Source organism: Leucopleurus acutus, assembly GCF_964270905.1.
Source record: "Leucopleurus acutus genome assembly, chromosome: 10".
In the NCBI taxonomy this organism is placed as follows: domain Eukaryota; kingdom Metazoa; phylum Chordata; class Mammalia; order Artiodactyla; family Delphinidae; genus Leucopleurus; species Leucopleurus acutus.
In genome coordinates, this window is record NC_139153.1 from 47,167,470 (window position 1) to 47,184,771 (window position 17,302).

The window sequence follows — 17,302 nt, forward strand, 5'->3', positions numbered from 1 at the left end:
GAAGGGGAGTCTGCGTGAATTTTGACAGTGATTATGAGAGAGAGCATAGTAGAGGGAGCAAGAGGGCCAAGCAAAGGTATTTCTTTTTCTTTTTTTTTAAAATTACTTGTGGATGTTGTGTACAAGGCACCGGTAGAGAAAACAGAGCCTGAAAGTCTTGACGAGCTGGGAGGATCCTGGAAGACAGAGCCTACAGTCATTAGGGAGAGGATCAAGAATGGAGTATGATGATGAGAGCTCCAGTTCTTGTGCTGGGTTCTGTACCAGAATTATTAGAGGAGTTTGTCAAAAATGTGGTGCCTCAGCAAAGGAAACCATAAACAAGATGAAAAGGCAACCCTCAGAATGGGAGAAAATATTTGCAAACGAATCAATGGACACAGGAGTAATCTCCAAAATATACAAGAAGCTCATGCAGCTCAATATCAGAAAAAACAACCCAATCCAAAACTGGGCAGAAGACCTAAATAGACATTTCTCCAAAGAAGATATACAGGTTGCCCACAAACACATGAAAGGATGCTCAACATCACTAATCATTAGAGAAATGCAAATCAAAACTACACTGAGGGTATCACCTCACAACAGTCAGAATGGCCATCATCAAAAAATCTACAAACAATAAATACTGGAGAGGGTGTGGAGAAAAGGGAACCCTCTTGCACTGTTGGTGGAAATGTAAATTGATACAGCCACTTTGGAGAACAGTATGGAGGTTCCTTAAAAAACCAAAAATAGAACTACCATATGACCCAGCAATCTCACTACTGGACATATACCCTGAGAAAACCATAATTCAAAAAGAGACATGTACCACAATGTTCACTGCAGCACTATTTATAATAGCCGGAACATGGAAGCAACCTAAGTGTCCATCGACAGATGAATGGATAAAGAAGATGTGGCACATATATACAGTGGAATATTACGTCAGCCATAAAAAGAAATGAAATTGAGTTATTTGTAGTGAGGTGGATGGACCTAGAGTCTGTCATACAGAGTGAAGTAAGTCAGAAAGAGAAAAACAAATACTGTATGCTAACACATATATATGGAATCTAAAAAAAATGGTTCTGATGAACCTAGGGGCAGGACAGGAATAAAGACACAGACATAGAGAATGGACTTGAGGACACAGGGAGGGGGAGGGGTAAGCTGGGATGAAGTGAGAGTAGCGTTGACTTATATACACTACCCAATGTAAAATAGATAGCTAGTGGGAAGCAGCTGCATAGCACAGGGAGATCAGCTCGGTGCTTTGTGACCACCTAGAGGGGTGGGATAGGGAGGGTGGGAGGGAGACACAGGAAGGAGGGGATATGGGGATATATGTATGCATATAGCTGATTCACTTTGTTGTACAGCAGAAATTAAGACAACATTGTAAAGCAATTATACTCCAATAAAGATGTAAAAAAAATAATAATTGTAGTGAAGACCATTGAATATTAAAAAAAAAAAAGAAAGTGGTACCTGAACTCTGTCTCTAAGACTCTAATTCAGCAGTTCTGGGCTGCATCTTTAACAAATGCTTCAGATGATTCTAGCCATAGACCATACTTTAAAATATAAAAGTGGTACCTCATCCTTTCTAAGACTGAAACTTGGGTGAAAGGCTGAGAGGTGAGATGCAGAGACAGCCTCCTTCACTTTTTTTGTTGTTGTTCCTCTCTCACTTCTGTCAGAGAATATGTACACCTACTTTATTAAAAAAATTGAGGCCTTGAGAGCACTTGAGGTATAGCTGTAGCCTCAGTCTTTTTAATAAAGTAGGTTAGAGGTTCTCTGCCAAAGGTGAGGGAGGCTGGAGAGGTTTGGGGGTCCCCCAAGGGTTTGATGTTTTGTGACTCACCAGGCAGTTGGGTCTGATGGTTTAGGTCTACACACTTCATTGACTTGTTTCAACATTTTTAGTGGCCTGTTCCAGGGACATCATCTGTTTTCCTGCATGGTCTTAGTGGTTTGTTCTTCACCTACCCACATTCCATGATTACGTGTGCCTGTGTAATCCTAGTTTGTTGCCTTTTTGTGGTGGAACTTGAATTCATAAACGGCCGTTCAGAAGCACACCTAGTATGAGGAAAGAAGAGAAATGACGGCAGAATGGATCTGTCCTAGGAGTTTGCCAAATGTTCTGTATTTTATGTGATGGTCAGTCAGCTGTGGCCATGAGAGAAGGCTCAAGAAAACAAAGGACAGGCTCAAGGACAGGCTCAAGAAAACAAAGTTTAGTATACTCACAGGTCCTAGAGAGGGGGTCACTGAATGCTTTGAAGGGTCGGGGGGATGCACCAGATTTTGGTCAGGTGGCAGAAGACAGGAGTGAGGGAAAGTCCAGGCAGGAGCCTTTACTGGGTTCTGCAGGAGAGGCAAGGCAGCGCAGGGTAGGCAGTGTAGGATTTGCTAGTTGAATAATTTCAGTGGGCACTAAGATATAGGGGTGGTTTCTAGTTGTCTGGCACCTGGCCCTGGGCTGATTAAGGCAGAGGAACATTGCCTCCGGGGATGTGCAAGCCAGACAGAAGAGGTGCAGCTCTGGATTGGTTAGTTTGCATATAAAGGCAGTCCCAGTTGAGTCCTTTGCTGTCTCTACGAATTGGCTAGCTCCAGGAGGCTGTCTCTCCCCAGCCGGAAAGGTTTTTAAAGACGGCAAACATCATAACAGGCAGAAAATTTTAAATATAAACAATACACAAAGAATACTTAAGCTGAATGTGTTCTTATCTTGGTATTGGTTTTGCCATTGTAGGTAAAATGCTGGTGCGATGAACATGTGGAAAAGCTCCCTTGTAAATAAGTTAGAGTGAAAAAACGTATTTCAGCTATCCCCACAGGAAATTTGATGATTTTATGATAGGGACTTAGGGTTGCATGTTTTGATTCAGAAGATGATCATTTTTTTTAGGAGTTTTTTTAGAGTTTAAAGCATCCTTGTTTATCTAACAAAAGCATATAACTTCTGTGGGGTTTCTTCCTTACATTTCCTAGTAAAGTATTTTCTATGTAAGCTGCGGTTTTTCTTAAAAGGAGGAGAAGCTAAATATGAGTCTGTTTTGGTAGAGGTGGGAGTGTGATACATACTTATCCCCCAGAATCATACATATGATTTTCTCCCTTTCTCCCTCTGAACGCAGTGGTGAGACTGCGTTCAGAAATATGACTGTCCCTTACGGATGGGCAAAAAGACCAATGCTGCAGCGAATTGGCAAAATGCACCCTGACATTCCAGTTTCGGTCATCTATGGCGCCCGATCCTGCATAGATGGCAATTCTGGCACCAGCATCCAGTCATTACGACCACATTCATATGTGAAGACTATAGTAAGTGTGTGGTTTATTTTTGGCTTATAGTTGTAGGCGAAGTCTGTTCTATTATCTTTGCTTTCAGTGAGATTTCAGGTCATCCCTGTGCTTTCACATCTAAGCTATACCTGCAGCTTTGGTCAGAGACCTGCTGTCACTTGTGACGGGGGCAGGGTTTGACCCATACAACTCTTCATGTCCAGACAGCGAATCCCCATTCTTAGGCCCTTGTCTGTCCTAGAGCCACAGCATCTCCGCAGTGGGAGAGACCGAAAGAGGGACAGACAGGTCCAATAGCACTGCGACCACCTCCCAAGGCAGCAACATGCTTACTTTGTTCAGTGTTTCTGTTGGCCCTATTGTTAGAGGTCAATTTAGAATGTTATTTTTGCATATGAAAATTTTAGTAAGGTTCACTGGATTTTCTCTTTATTCTCAGATCCTTTATTTAATGAAGTATATAATAGTTACTACAGATCAGTATTGCTTTTTCTTTTATGTTTTATATATAGCTGTTCTCACTTTCATTGCTAAGTGTCTTTGTGTGTGTCATTGTGTTTTATTAAATGCTTTTACTCACTGACCATCTGACTGCTTTTCCTTTCCTAGGCCATTCTCGGAGCAGGGCATTATGTGTATGCAGATCAACCAGAAGACTTTAACCAGAAAGTGAAGGAGATCTGTGACACTGTGGACTGAGCACACTGCAGATGACGTGGAAATGCACATGGGTAATACAGTTCCTCAGCAATAATTTGCAGTCTGCGATGCAGAGAGTAAGGAATCTCACATGAGAACCAGGCAGTCTTCTTGACTGTACTTTCCCCATGTTTTCTTTATGAAGCTGCTAGCACATTTAAACCAGGTAGTGCCTTCTAGAAGAATGACTTTCCTTTCTCCAAAATCAACATGTACAAGAGTCTCCAAATCTGGTAGCTTTAATAAAAGGTTATTTGTCGCTCTGCTGTACTGAAATATTGTAATTTTTCAACTGAAATTTTTATTTCCATCTAACTTTGCTATATCAAGTATTTTTTATATTGCAGTCTGTACTGCCAATTTTAAAAAGTGATTTCTGGGTTCATTATTTTATATAATGTAAAGGTGCACCTTATTTTCCTTGCTTATATATACCATGTCTAATAACTGATAGAGTTAAACAAAATTCGGTGTGTTTTGATGTAAAAATTTGTCACTTTCTTAGAATGCTTCACTTCATTTTTGAAATGGAGTGTTGAGACAGGGTTTTGGTTAAAAAGATGGGAGTTGATTTCTAGCATTGATTTTTCTGATTTTCCTTTGTTCTCTATTTAAGGCTGCAAAGCCATGTTCACCATTTTAAATGTGATCCATCCTTAAGTATTTCAAGTACGGAAAAGCCTTAACTAAAAGTCTATCCTATTTTCCCCCATTAATACTGTTATTCTTTCCTTTGAGCCTGCATGCAGCAGGAGGAACAGATTTCCTCACTGAGGGGTCATTAAGACTGTTACCTTCCAGTAAGCCAAATCATATATTTTCATCTAATTCTTGCAGACGGGTGCTAAAACTGGATTACATTTTTACCACTAAAATATAAAAATCGGTGGTGCTGTTATATCTCGTGGCACCAGAAGTTAGCTAGTACTTGGGGGGTTTTTTGTTTTGTTTTGTTTTTTTAAGAGTTTTGTGTTGATTAAATAACTTACATACTTTATTACAAAAATTCTGTAAGGTTGATTGAACTATTTGACAGTAACTACCATCAAGTGTAGCACTTTCTTGCTGTTTTTAATACAAGGAAAATTTCTCTGAAACTGAGAAAAAGCTCCATGTGGTAACTGGCTACTACTGAGAAGACCCTCCACAAAAGAAAGTTGAATAGGATGGTCACCAGCAAGTCATCTTTGCCTTATGTTTTGCTTAATGTTGCTTGTCTAGGAGAAAGGTGGTTATGTAAATAAAAACAGTGAACTAGAGCAAATAATGACTTCATAGTTTTGATTGTTGCGTTTAAAAAATGATTAGGAAATCTTTAGTTGTTAGGAAATGTAAGGTTGTATCACTGTTGATTAACTGTGAGGAAGACGAATGTTCTGTTTTCAACAATATCTCCCCTGCCCCAAAAATAGGCACATTTCACTGAAGCATGACAAGTAGCTTCCCAGTGAGCAATTTGTCTCAGTTGTGGGATGGACTAGGTTAGTCCAGATGGTAACAGGAGAGCCAAGTCAGATTTCTCTACCTTGAGAATAAAAGTAGTCTTTACTTTTTTAGTTTGTATCTTGGATGGCCAGATTCAAACCTATAAGTGGTGCAGATAATTTGGGTCATTTTTGGTGTTTTTATTTGACACACTCTCCAGTCTCTCTTAATTTTCCTTTGCTGGGTGAATGACAGTTTTTAGTCGTACAGGAGGGTTTCTGCACAGGAAACGTGGTCTCAGAACTTAGAGGGAAGTTACTAGTTTCACTTAGTAGATGGGGCTTCTAGCCATAGATGTGCCAAGTGATTCAGGGAAAAGATGTACCCAGGTGTCAAGTGGAACTTATTTTCCTAACAACTAATTTTGGTTTCTTTGAAAAATATTGCCATAATTCTTTTTAAAAAGTGAATTTTACCTTGGGCTATTGTATGTGTAATTTTGTGAAGATTGAGCTAACATAGAAAGTCCCAATCCTTGAATTCCTGAAAATAGAGTGGGTCCTAAATGTTTTCTTTAAAAAAAAAAATCTGGGCTTCCCTGGTGGCACAGTTGTTGAGAGTCCGCCTGCCGATGCAGAGGACATGGGTTCATGCCCCGGTCCGGGAAGATCCCACATGGCGCGGAGTGGCTAGGCCTGTGAGCCGTGGCTGCTGAGCCTGTGCGTCCGGAGCCTGTGCTCCGCAACGGGAGAGGCCACAACAGTACATTATGTACAATGTACTTTATTTTACAGAAAATAAAGGAAGGAGGGATAACACTACTAGATACTGTAACATACTATAAAAAATGAGAAAAAGTCCAGGAATTTAGTATATGATAAAGGAATCATCTTACTGGTGGAGAAAAAGACTTAAAAAATGGTGTGGAGACAAATGTGGTTAAACACCTGGAAGACAGTAAAATTGAATCCATTTCTCACACTGTACAGAAGGATAAAATCCAAATGGATTAGAGACCCAACTGTAAAAATGAAACCTTCTAAATAACTGGAAGAAAACATAGGTGAATTCCTTTATGATCTGAGAGTGGGGAAAACATTCCTATGACTGAATATCCAGAAGCAATAAAAGGAGGAGTTTATATCTAACTGAAAGAAAGAGATTTGGATGGCCAAAAAAAGCAAAGTTAAAAAGTAAATAGTAAACTGGCAAAAATATTTGCAACATTTATCACAAAGGGCTAATATAATATAGCCCTAATATGTGAAGAATTTCTAAACTTTGAAAAGAACCAGAAAGAATGGGCAAAAAGATACAAACAGGGACTTCCCCGCTGACGCAGTGGGTAAGACTCCGCGCTCCCAATGCAGGGGGCCCGGGTTCGATCCCTGGTCAGGGAACTAGACCATATGCATGCCACAGCTGAGAGTTCGCATGCCACAATTAAGTAGCCAGCAAGCCGCAACAAGGGAGCCCGCCTGTTGCAACTAAGACCCAGTACAGCCAAATAAATAAATAAGATATGGACAGTTCATAGAAAATAAATTGCAAATAAATAGCTCTTAAACATATGAGGATACACATAATAAAGAGAAATGCAAATTAAAACTACTGAGTTACCATTTCTTGCCTGTTGGATTGTGAAAAGTCCAAGTTACACAGTGCACTCTGTTAGTGAGACAGTGGGGAAACAAGCACTCCAGAAAGTACAGATTCCTGTGGATGGAATTTGTTAATAACTATCAAAATTAAATATGAGTTTATCCCTCAACCAGCAGGCTCCCTTCTAAAAATCTGTCTGAGGTGTACTGGTAAAAATATGTGATGGTGTATGCACAAAGATCTTCATTACAGTGCTATGTATAGCAGCCAAAGAGTGGAAGCCACCCAAATCTCCATCTAGAGGGGATTGATGGAAGAAACCTGGCACATACATACAGTGGAATACTGCACAGCTGTTAAAAAAAAAAATGAGGGAGCATCTCCAGGAGGGAAGAAGGTGAAGGCTGCAGAACCACACACACATGGGGACACATCTCAGTTGGTCTCTAATCTTATTTGTGAGGATTCTGCTAGTTGAATGCCTGAAAAGGGAGGTGGGATGGCCTTCGGATTGTACCAGCTTAGCTGGCATTGCTAACCAACTGTTGCAGGCTCTGAAAATAAAAACAATCTTGAACTCCTGCCCCTTCCCCCCCGCACCCCCCAAAAAAAATGCTGTCCTGGAGTCCTCTTCAGAGTATAGGAAGTGAAAGTGAAGAACAGGTTTGTTGTGCTACCTGATTGTGTAAGAAAGGAGGGGACAAATGAAAAAACAAGCATGCATTTACTTATGTTAAAAAAAAAAAAAGAAAAATGGAAGGATTAATTACATCAATAACTAATAAATCAGTTCCCTTAGGGGTGGTGGTAGGGAGCTGGCCAGAGATGGCACCTAGATCTGTATCTTCGTTTATACTTTTTACTTTGGGACCCTGTCAGTGTTTTCTATAATTAAAAAATCAACTCTTAAAACTAAAACTTAACTGTCCGTCAAATTGGTGGTGTAACCACTCACAGAACAATTACTTCAAGCGACTTTAAAGCCCAGCATTTGTCTGCACTTTCCTAATGGAATATATCCTGTGAACTACAATGAAAACTTAAACTGCATTTAGTATTTTTATTTTTAACAATGATATTGGTGGTGTCCTTTTGAAACTCTATGTATTTACATATGATAAAGCAAATATTAAGTCAAAGGAAGTAAGAGCCAAGATTTTTAGTACAAAAAAGAAAAGATACAAGAATAAAATTAAGTAAAAACCCTGTAATTGTATATTTCAGTTGGAAGTACCAGCAAAATACAGTGATTTATTTTTCCTAAAAAATACATGTTGCATAGCTTTATCCACTGAAAAGGCCTAGAAGCAATCAGAAGTCAGTGGCAAGGCATACCCTAGCACCAAGACTGTCCCATTAGAGGGGGCAGGGAAGGGACAAGATGAGGCTAGACCATCTTGTGTCTGAAAGCAAGAAAGCAATCAGAGTAAGGTCATGTCAAAAGGACCCAGGAGTCAACTAGAAGGGGCTTCCATTGGCCAAAGATGGAACAATTTGAACATCAAAAAGAATAACAATTGACACGAAATATATAAAAATCTATGAGGTCATAATGATAGTTTAAAAAAATCTATTAGTCATCTTTGAAGATTATTAGGGCACCAACTTACTATTTTGAAAATTAACTGGAAATGAAGTATTTATCCTGATTTCTTTGTGTACCAGGTTAACCTGATAAGAGAACGTTTTTCACTTAAAAATCATAACTAAATGCCAGAGAATTGATAGGATTAGGAAATCACCCTATTTAGTAACAATACGTTACTCAATAACCAAGAGATCACTGAAGAAATCAAAGAGGAAATCAAAAAATACCTAGAGACAAATTACAACAAAAATACGATGATCCAGAACCTGTGGGATGCAGCAAAAGCAGTTCTAAAGGGAAGTTTGAAGCAGTATAGTCCTATCTCAAGAAACAAGAAAAATCTCAAGCAATCTAACCTTACACCTAAAGGAACTAGTGAAAGAACAAACAAATCCCAAAGTACGTAGAAAAAAATCATAAAGATCAGAGCAGAAATAAATGAAATAGAAACAAAACAATAGCAAAAATCAATAAAACTAGAAGATGGTTCTTTGAGAAGATAAGCAAAATTGATAAACCTTTAGCCAAACTCATCAAGAAAAAGAGGGAGAGGATTCAATAAAATTAGAAATGAAAAAGGAGAAATTACAACAGACACCGCAGATATACGAAGCATCATAAGGGACTACTACAAGCAACTCTATGCCAATAAAATGAACAACCTGGAAGAAGCAGACAAGTTCTTAGAAAGGTATAACCTTCCAAGACTGAACCAGGAAGAAATAGAAAATATGAACAGACCAGTCACAAGTAATGAAATCGAAACCGTGATTAAAAATCTTCTAACAAACAAAAGTACAGGACCAGATGGCTTCACAGATGAATTCTGTCAAACATTTAGAGAAGAGCTAACACCCATCCTTCTCAAACTCTTCCAAAACATTGCAGAGGAAGGAACACTCCCAGACTCATTCTACGGAGGCCATCATCACCGTGATACCAAATCCAGACAAAGATGTCACAAAAAAAGAAAATGACAGGCCAATAACACTGATGAACATAGATGCAAAAATCCTCAATAAAATGCTAGCAAACAGAATCCAACAACTCCAACAACACATTAAAAGGATCATGCACCATGATCAAGTGGGATTTATCCCAGGGATGCAAGGATTCTTCAATATATGCAAATCAATCAATGCGATACACCATATTAACAAACTGAAGAATAAAGACCATAAGATCATCTCAATAGATGCAGAAAAAGCTTTTGACAAAATTCAACACCCATTTATGATAAAGACTCTCCAGAAAGTGGGCACAGAGGGAATCTACCTCAGCATAATAAAGGCCATATACAACAGACCTCAGCAAACATCATTCTCAATGGTGAAAAACTGAAACCATTTCCTCTAAGATCAGGAACAAGACAAGGATGTCCACTCTCACCAGTATTATTCAACATCGTTTTGGAAGTCCTAGCCATGGCAATCAGAGAAGAAGAAGAAATAAAAGGAATACAAATTGGAAAAGAAGTAAAACTGTCACTGTTTGCAGATGACATGATACTATACATAGAGAATCCTAAAACCAGAAAACTACTAGAGCTAATCAATGAATTTGATAAAGTTGCAGGATACACACTTAATGCACAGAAATCTCTGGCATTCCTATACACTAACAACAAAAGATCAGGAAGAGAAATTAAGGAAACAATCCCATTCACCACGGTAACAAAAAGAATAAAGTACCTAAGAATAAACCTACCTAAGGGGGTAAAAGACCTGTACTTAGAAAACTATAAGACACTGATGAAAGAAATCAAAGAGGACACAAACAGATGGAGAGATATACCATGTTCTTGGATTGAAGGAATCAACATTGTGAAAATGACTATACTACCCAAAGCAATCTACAGATTCAGTGCAATCCCTATCAAATCAGCAATGGCATTTTGTACAGAACTAGAACAAAAAATCTTAAAACTTACTTGGAGACACAAAAGACCCCAAATAGCCAAAGCAATCTTGAGGGAAAAAAACAGAGCTGGAGGAATCAGACTCCCTGACTTCAGACTATACTACAAAGCTACAGTAATCAAGACAACATGGTACTGGCACAAAAACAGAAACATAGATTAATGGAACAGGATAGAAAGCCCAGAGATAAACTGATGCACCTATGGTCAACTAATCTGTGACAAAGGAGGGAAGGCTATACAATGGAGAAAAGACAGTCTCTTCAATAAGTGGTGCTAATATATACAATGGAATATTACTCAGCCATAAGAAGAAATGAAATTGAGTTATTGGTAGTGAGGTGGATGGACCTAGAGTCTGTCATACAGAGTGAAGTAAGTCAGAAAGGGAAAATCAAATACCGTAACATATATATGGAATCTAAAAAAAAAAAAAAAAAGGTTCTGAAGAACCTAGGGGCAGGACAGGAATAAAGACGCAGACATAGAGAATGGGCTTGAGGACATGGGGAGGGGGAAGGGTAAGCTGGGACAAAGTGAGAGAGTGGCATGGACATATATACACTACCAAATGTAAAATAGCTAGCTAGTGAGAAGCAGCCGCATAGCACAGGGACATCAGCTCGGTGCTTTGTGTCCATCTACGGGTTGGGATAGGGAGGGTGGGAGGGAGACGCAAGAGGGAGGAGATATGGGGATACATGTATACATATAGCTGATTCACTTTGTTATACTGCAGAAACTAACACAACATTGTAAAGCAATTATACTCCAATAAAGATTAAAAAAAAAAAGGGTGCTGGGAGAACTGTACAGCTATATGTAAAAGAATGAAATTCAAACACTCCCTAACACCATACACAAAAATACACTCAAAATGGATTAAAGACCTAAATGTAAGACTGGACACTATAAAACTCTTAGAGGAAAACATAGGAGTAAGATCTTTTTTGACCCACCTCCTAGAGTAATGGAAATAAAAACAAAAATAAATGGGACCTAATGAAACTTAAAAGCTTTTGCACAGCAAAGGAAACTATAAACAAGACGAAAAGACAACCCTCAGAGTGGGAGAAAATATTTGCAAACGAATCAACAGACAAAGGATTAATCTCCAAAATATATAAACAATTCATGCAGCTCAATATTGAAAAAACAACCCAATCAAAAAATGGGCAGAAGACCATTTAATAGACATTTTTCCAAAGAAGACATGCAGATGGCCAACAGGCATATGAAAATAGGCTCAACATCACTAATTATTAGAGAAATGCAAATCAAAACTACAATGAGGTGTCACCTCACACCAGTTAGAATGGGCATCATCAGAAAATCTACAAACAACAAATGTTGGAGAGAGTGTGGAGAAAAGGGAACCCTCTTGCACTGTTGGTGGGAATGTAAATTGATACAGCCACTATGGAGAACAGTATGGAGGTTCCTTAAAAAACTAAAAATAGAATTACCATATGATCCAGCAATCCCACTACTGGGCATATACTCAGAGAAAACCATAATTCAAAAAGACACGTGCACCCCAATGTTCATTGCAGCACTATTTACAATAGCCAGGTCATGGAAGCAACCTAAATGCTCATCAACAGACGAATGGATAGAGAAGATGTGGCACATATATACAATGGTAAATAGCCATAAAAAGGAACGAAATTGGGTCATTTGTGGAGACGTGGTTGGACCTAGAGACTGTCATACAGAGTGAAGTAAGTCAGAAAGAGAAAAACAAATACTGTATATTAACGCATGTATGTGGAATCTAGAAAAATGGTACAGATGAACTGTTTGCAAGGCAGAAATAGAGACACAGATGTAGAGAACAAACGTATGGACACCAAGGGGGAAAAATGTGGGGAGGGGGTGGCGGCGGTGGGATGAATTGGGAGATGGGGATTGACACATATACACTAAGATATATAAAATGGATAACTAATAAAAACCTGCTGTGTAATAAGTAAAATAAAATTCAAAAAACTAAATAATTAAAAAAAAAGAATCATAACTAAATGCCAGAGAATTGATAGGATTAGGAAATCACCCTTTTGTCACCTGTAGTGAAATAATGGATCTAGGCTGCTGAAAGTATTAGGTAAAAAATTTATGGGAGGGGCTTCTCTGGTGGCACAGTGGTTGGGAATCTGCCTGCCAATGCAGGGGACACCGGATTGAGCCCTGGTCCGGGAAGATCCCACATGCTGCGGAGCAATTAAGCCCATGCGCCACAACTGCTGAGCCTGCGACCTAGAGCCCGTGCTGCACAGCAAGAGAAGCCACCACAGTGAGAAGCTCATGCACCGCAACGAAGAGCGGCCCCCACTCACCGCAACTAGAGAAAACTAGAGAAAGCCCGTGCGCAGCAACAAAGACCCAACGCAGCCTAAAATAAATAAAATTTTTAAAAATGTATGGAAATGTTTTATTGGATGACTCAGGTTGATAACATCTGAACCCAGTGATCAACCTTAGCATTACTAAAAAAGGAACAACCAGAAGTTACATGCCTCTGACGTTTTGCAATAGCAGGAACCCAACACCAGCCATGATGAATTGTTGCCCAAAACAAACAAAATAGAACCGGAATCTAAGCAAGCCTTTTACATCTAACGATCAATTTGTGAAAGCACGGGATACTGAGGAACATGTTAAACAACAGGCTTAATCCAGAATGTGGGAAAGTCCACAGGACAAATAATCCACTTTATTCAACAAATTGAATGTGTAAAACAAAGATGGTGGTGGTGGGACTTAAATAAAGATTGGAGAAACTTAAAGGACTTGTTTGGATCGTGATTTGAACAAAACCAACCTAAAAAGACATTTTGGGGAACAATTAGAGGAGAATTTAAGATGGATTGGGTATCAGATGATATTAAGGAATTATTAACTTCACTAGGTGAAATAATGGTATAGTGACTATGTGTTGTTTTTTTTTAAAGCTCTTATTTGTTAGAGATACATACTAAGTATTTGTAGTTAAAATTATGACTGGGATTTACTTGAAAATATTCCAAGAAGAAAAAGGCAGGGGCCAGGAAATAGAGAAAATGAGCAGAATGATATGTTGAAGCTGAGTGACAGATACACAGGAGTTTATTATTCTATTTCCTTTACTTTCATGCATGCTTGACAATTTCCATAATAGAAATTTAAAGAATAAAAGAGAATGGGAGAATGGGGGAGATTGGAAGTTGCCAGTATAGACAACTTTCTTTTTTTTTTTTAGGAGTAAAGGAAGAGCAGAAAAGTATGTAATAGCTAGAGGGGGAACCTTATGATTAACTTGGCAGAGAGGGGGAAAATGATGATGCAGGAGAGAATGGTTGCGGTGATGTATTAGCAAGGCTAAGGGCAACTAGGAACTCCCACACACTGCTGGTGGGACTGTAAATAGGTAATCACCACTTTGAAAAATAATTTACAATATATTGTAAAGCTATATGTGCCCCATACTACTTGACACGGCACTTTCATTTCCAGTATTCAGTCCCACAAATACCCCTGCACCAGTGTGCCAAGACAGCTACAAGCTGTTCACTGCAGCACTGTAAGATTAAAAATCTGGAACCTGATATGTGACTGATTAAATTCCACACTGGAATATTATGCAGCCTTAAAAATGAGGTGGATCTTAATATATACATGTATCAAATCATCATGTTGTACACTTTAAAGTTACTCATGTTATATGTCAATAAGATTGCAATAAATGGAATGTATGAGATAGGTCTATCTATAAGTTACAATATGGAAATTTTCCAGAATATCTTTAATGGAGAAAAACAAAGGGGAAACCCCCCAAAATTCAGAATAGTATTTCATATATATATACATACACAGACATATAAATATATGTATACAGAATACACTTACAGTGTACTCATATATATAGCCATTTTGAGGAGGGTAAACATGTACATGAGTTTGTTAATAGTGATTAGCTTTGAAGAGGACAGTTCTGTTGTGTATGCTTTTATAAAGTTTGGATCCTTGCACATTCTTTATATTTTAATAAAATCCCTATAAAATATAGAAAAAATCTTGTTTACATATGAAATAGGTAAGAAAATAACTGAAGGGGCTTACTGGCTCGGTGTTCTGTGTGGATGTGTAGACCCAGACTGGGGGGAGAGGGACAGGTGTTCAGTGTATGGAAGGCTGTAAGTCTCAGTAATTTATATTGTTGAAAATCGAGCTATAAAGTTATAACTGGTCTTTGTTTGACCTAAGATAGAAACACAGTCCCAACTTGAAACTGCCCTCTTCATTTGCTCTCTTTTGCTTAAACTTGTTGAAAGGGTGACCTGAATTAGAATATCTATCTCCCAGTTGGAAACCAGACTTAAGTGCAGGTCTTCCCTCTAACCCTTACTCTTTTCACCTTTCCTCACAGGCCTCCTCTTTCAAATAAGTCCTGATGGGCAGCAGAGAAAGGTTTATTGATAATGTTGCTATTTGGTGTTAAGTGATGGGGCTTTTTCTTCTCTTTTGTATTGAGGGGGTGGGAGTTGGGTGTGTAATTTATAAGTACTTTTGGGCATGAGCTGTCTCTCCCTTTTCACACCCCTACAATTCTCTAAAGGGGCAAACAACCTTCCCTTTGCCTTGGATTCTGAAGTGTTCCTGTTTGTCTCATCCCAGCCCTGTCCAGATATTTTTCTTTGATTTTTAATTTTTTTTAATTAAAAGATACCAATATGAGATTTAAAAAAAAAAAAGAATATCTCCGTATCTATGAAGCTCTACCTCTATTTCTGTCTCTCCCCATCTCATATGCACTCCTGTATTTCTCTTGCTATTTCCTCTAAAACCAATCTTTAGAAAAAATTTTGTAACATTATACTAAATTAGAACTAGAATATCTTTTTTTTCTGTAGTCTGGCTTTTAGGATTACTTAATTAGATTAGCTCCCAGATTTAAAATTGAAAAACACTCTTATCAAGTAGTTTACTAAATAAATGGGTAAGGAATTTTATTCAACCATATAGTTTAATCCTTAAAAAAATTTCTGTATACTCACTTAAGGCTTAGAGTGTTTCCATGAAGTGGCCATTATTAATTGTTTGAAAATTTAGAATAACCCAAGCCTTTTTCCTCATTAAACATTGAATCCATTTTGAGAGAAGGGTGACTTAGCCAACAGATGTGAGGGCTGAGAGTTATAAATCGGGTTTGTCACACTGTATGACTTGGGACACTTGTTATGAAGACAGGTATGAAAAGCTAAATGACTGGGCCCATGTCCTCCTTGGTAAAATTAGACGTATTGGTCACAGTGACCAGGGTGGGGGGATTAAGTGCATTACAGACATTACTGCTGTTTGTTGTGTTCAGTATGAGCTATTTCCTAGTTTTTACCTGTGAGTGTTTTTATAATTGGAAGTTACAGCAATGGAAACAATGTTGAGACTAAGATGCCAGACACGAATGATTGGTATTTCACCTTCCTGTGCCAACCAGCTTGCTATATTTCTGCAGCTTTGCAAAAACTCCAACAGATCTTTAACCTACATCTATTCAAGTCTTGAAAATGCTGCTTTCCATGGGGTGGGGCGGCGGGCTTCGGGGGATATGGAGAGGAAAAGATGGCAGGGGGAGGCCTAGTGCTGACGTGCAGGAGACTACCGAAGGACCGGTGTCCTGTCTCTGTGTGACGGGACATATTCTAAAAGTTTTCAGTGATGATCTTAAGAAGGGAAGTATCTCCTCTGTGTCTCCAAGTGACTTCTCAGCTTCCCGTGGCCAGCATCAAAGATGTGGGCAGCTGACACATCTTCCTTGGCAGACAGACACCGTCTCTTCAAGTGCAGCCTGTTTCAGCTGACATCTGAGCATGCGGTGTGGACTACATCAGCTCTCAGCAGCGAGGCTCCAACTCTGCTCGAGTCATTGAAGCTCCTGTTTTTTTTTTTTTCTTTTTTACATCTTTATTGGAGTATAATTGCTTTACAATGGTGTGTTAGTTTCTGCTTTATAACGCAGTGACTCAGTTATACATATACATATGTTCCCATATCTCTTCCCTCTTGCATCTCCCTCCCTCCCACCCTCCCTATCCCACCCCTCTAGGTGGTCACAAAGCACCGAGCTGATCTCCCTGTGCTATGCGGCTGCTTCCGACTAGCTATCTATTTTACGTTTGGTAGTGTATATATGTCCGTGCGGCTCTCTTACTTTGTCACTTTTGACAGTGCAGAGTTGAGGCCTTACCCCCAGGGGATGCTGATGCTGCAGATCTGTGGGTGTGGCCTGGGAATTTACACTTTGACATCCTCACCCCCACCCCCAATACATCTGACAGAGGAGTGTTGGGTTTTTGTTTGGTTTATCAGGCAGTTCATTTGATTGGACTCAAACTGCTACAAACGCTGTCTCTTGGTGGCAGCTGAAATCTCAGTTCAGTCACTGTATCCTTAGCTGCAGTCTGGCCCTTACAGCCAGCTGGAAATTTGGGCAGAGATTATATCCAGACTTTGAGGTTCCCTTCTCTGAGGTTCCCTTCTCCCCCTTCCAGGACTCCCCGTCATTTTGCAGTGACCTTGCTTGCCCTGAACTCTCTGGTTCTTGAAGCCAGAAAGACTGCTGGTTGTCTCCCAGAGTTCTGGGTCCTGGGTTGTGACATTCCCTCAGGCTAAGAGCTGTGAAAATGCCGTTCTCTATTCAAAGTATCAAGTTCCTTCCTTACTCTGCTTGCCTTTGATCATTCTCTAGTGCTTTCAGAGTATTATTTCTTGGTCTTGTCCAGTTTATAGTT

The 17,302-nt window shown here is 39.2% G+C and overlaps 1 protein-coding gene across 4 annotated transcripts in view; it reads left to right on the forward strand.

The window, feature by feature from the left end:
• The window catches only part of ABHD5 (abhydrolase domain containing 5, lysophosphatidic acid acyltransferase), a 46,374-nt gene extending 40,816 nt beyond the window's left edge, over nucleotides 1–5,558 (forward strand). For 2 of the 4 annotated variants that reach the window (XM_082849154.1, XM_082849153.1), the window contains 2 exons: nucleotides 3,135–3,321; nucleotides 3,913–5,556. In XM_082849154.1, the coding sequence (XP_082705280.1) occupies nucleotides 3,135–3,321; nucleotides 3,913–4,002 (277 nt within the window). In that variant the 3' untranslated portion in view covers nucleotides 4,003–5,556. Of the gene's footprint in view, nucleotides 1–3,134; nucleotides 3,322–3,912 lie in introns of all 4 variants that reach the window. The other 2 variants (XM_082849151.1, XM_082849152.1) reach the window with 2 other exon arrangements.
• The last annotated feature ends 11,744 nt before the right edge of the window (nucleotides 5,559–17,302 follow it).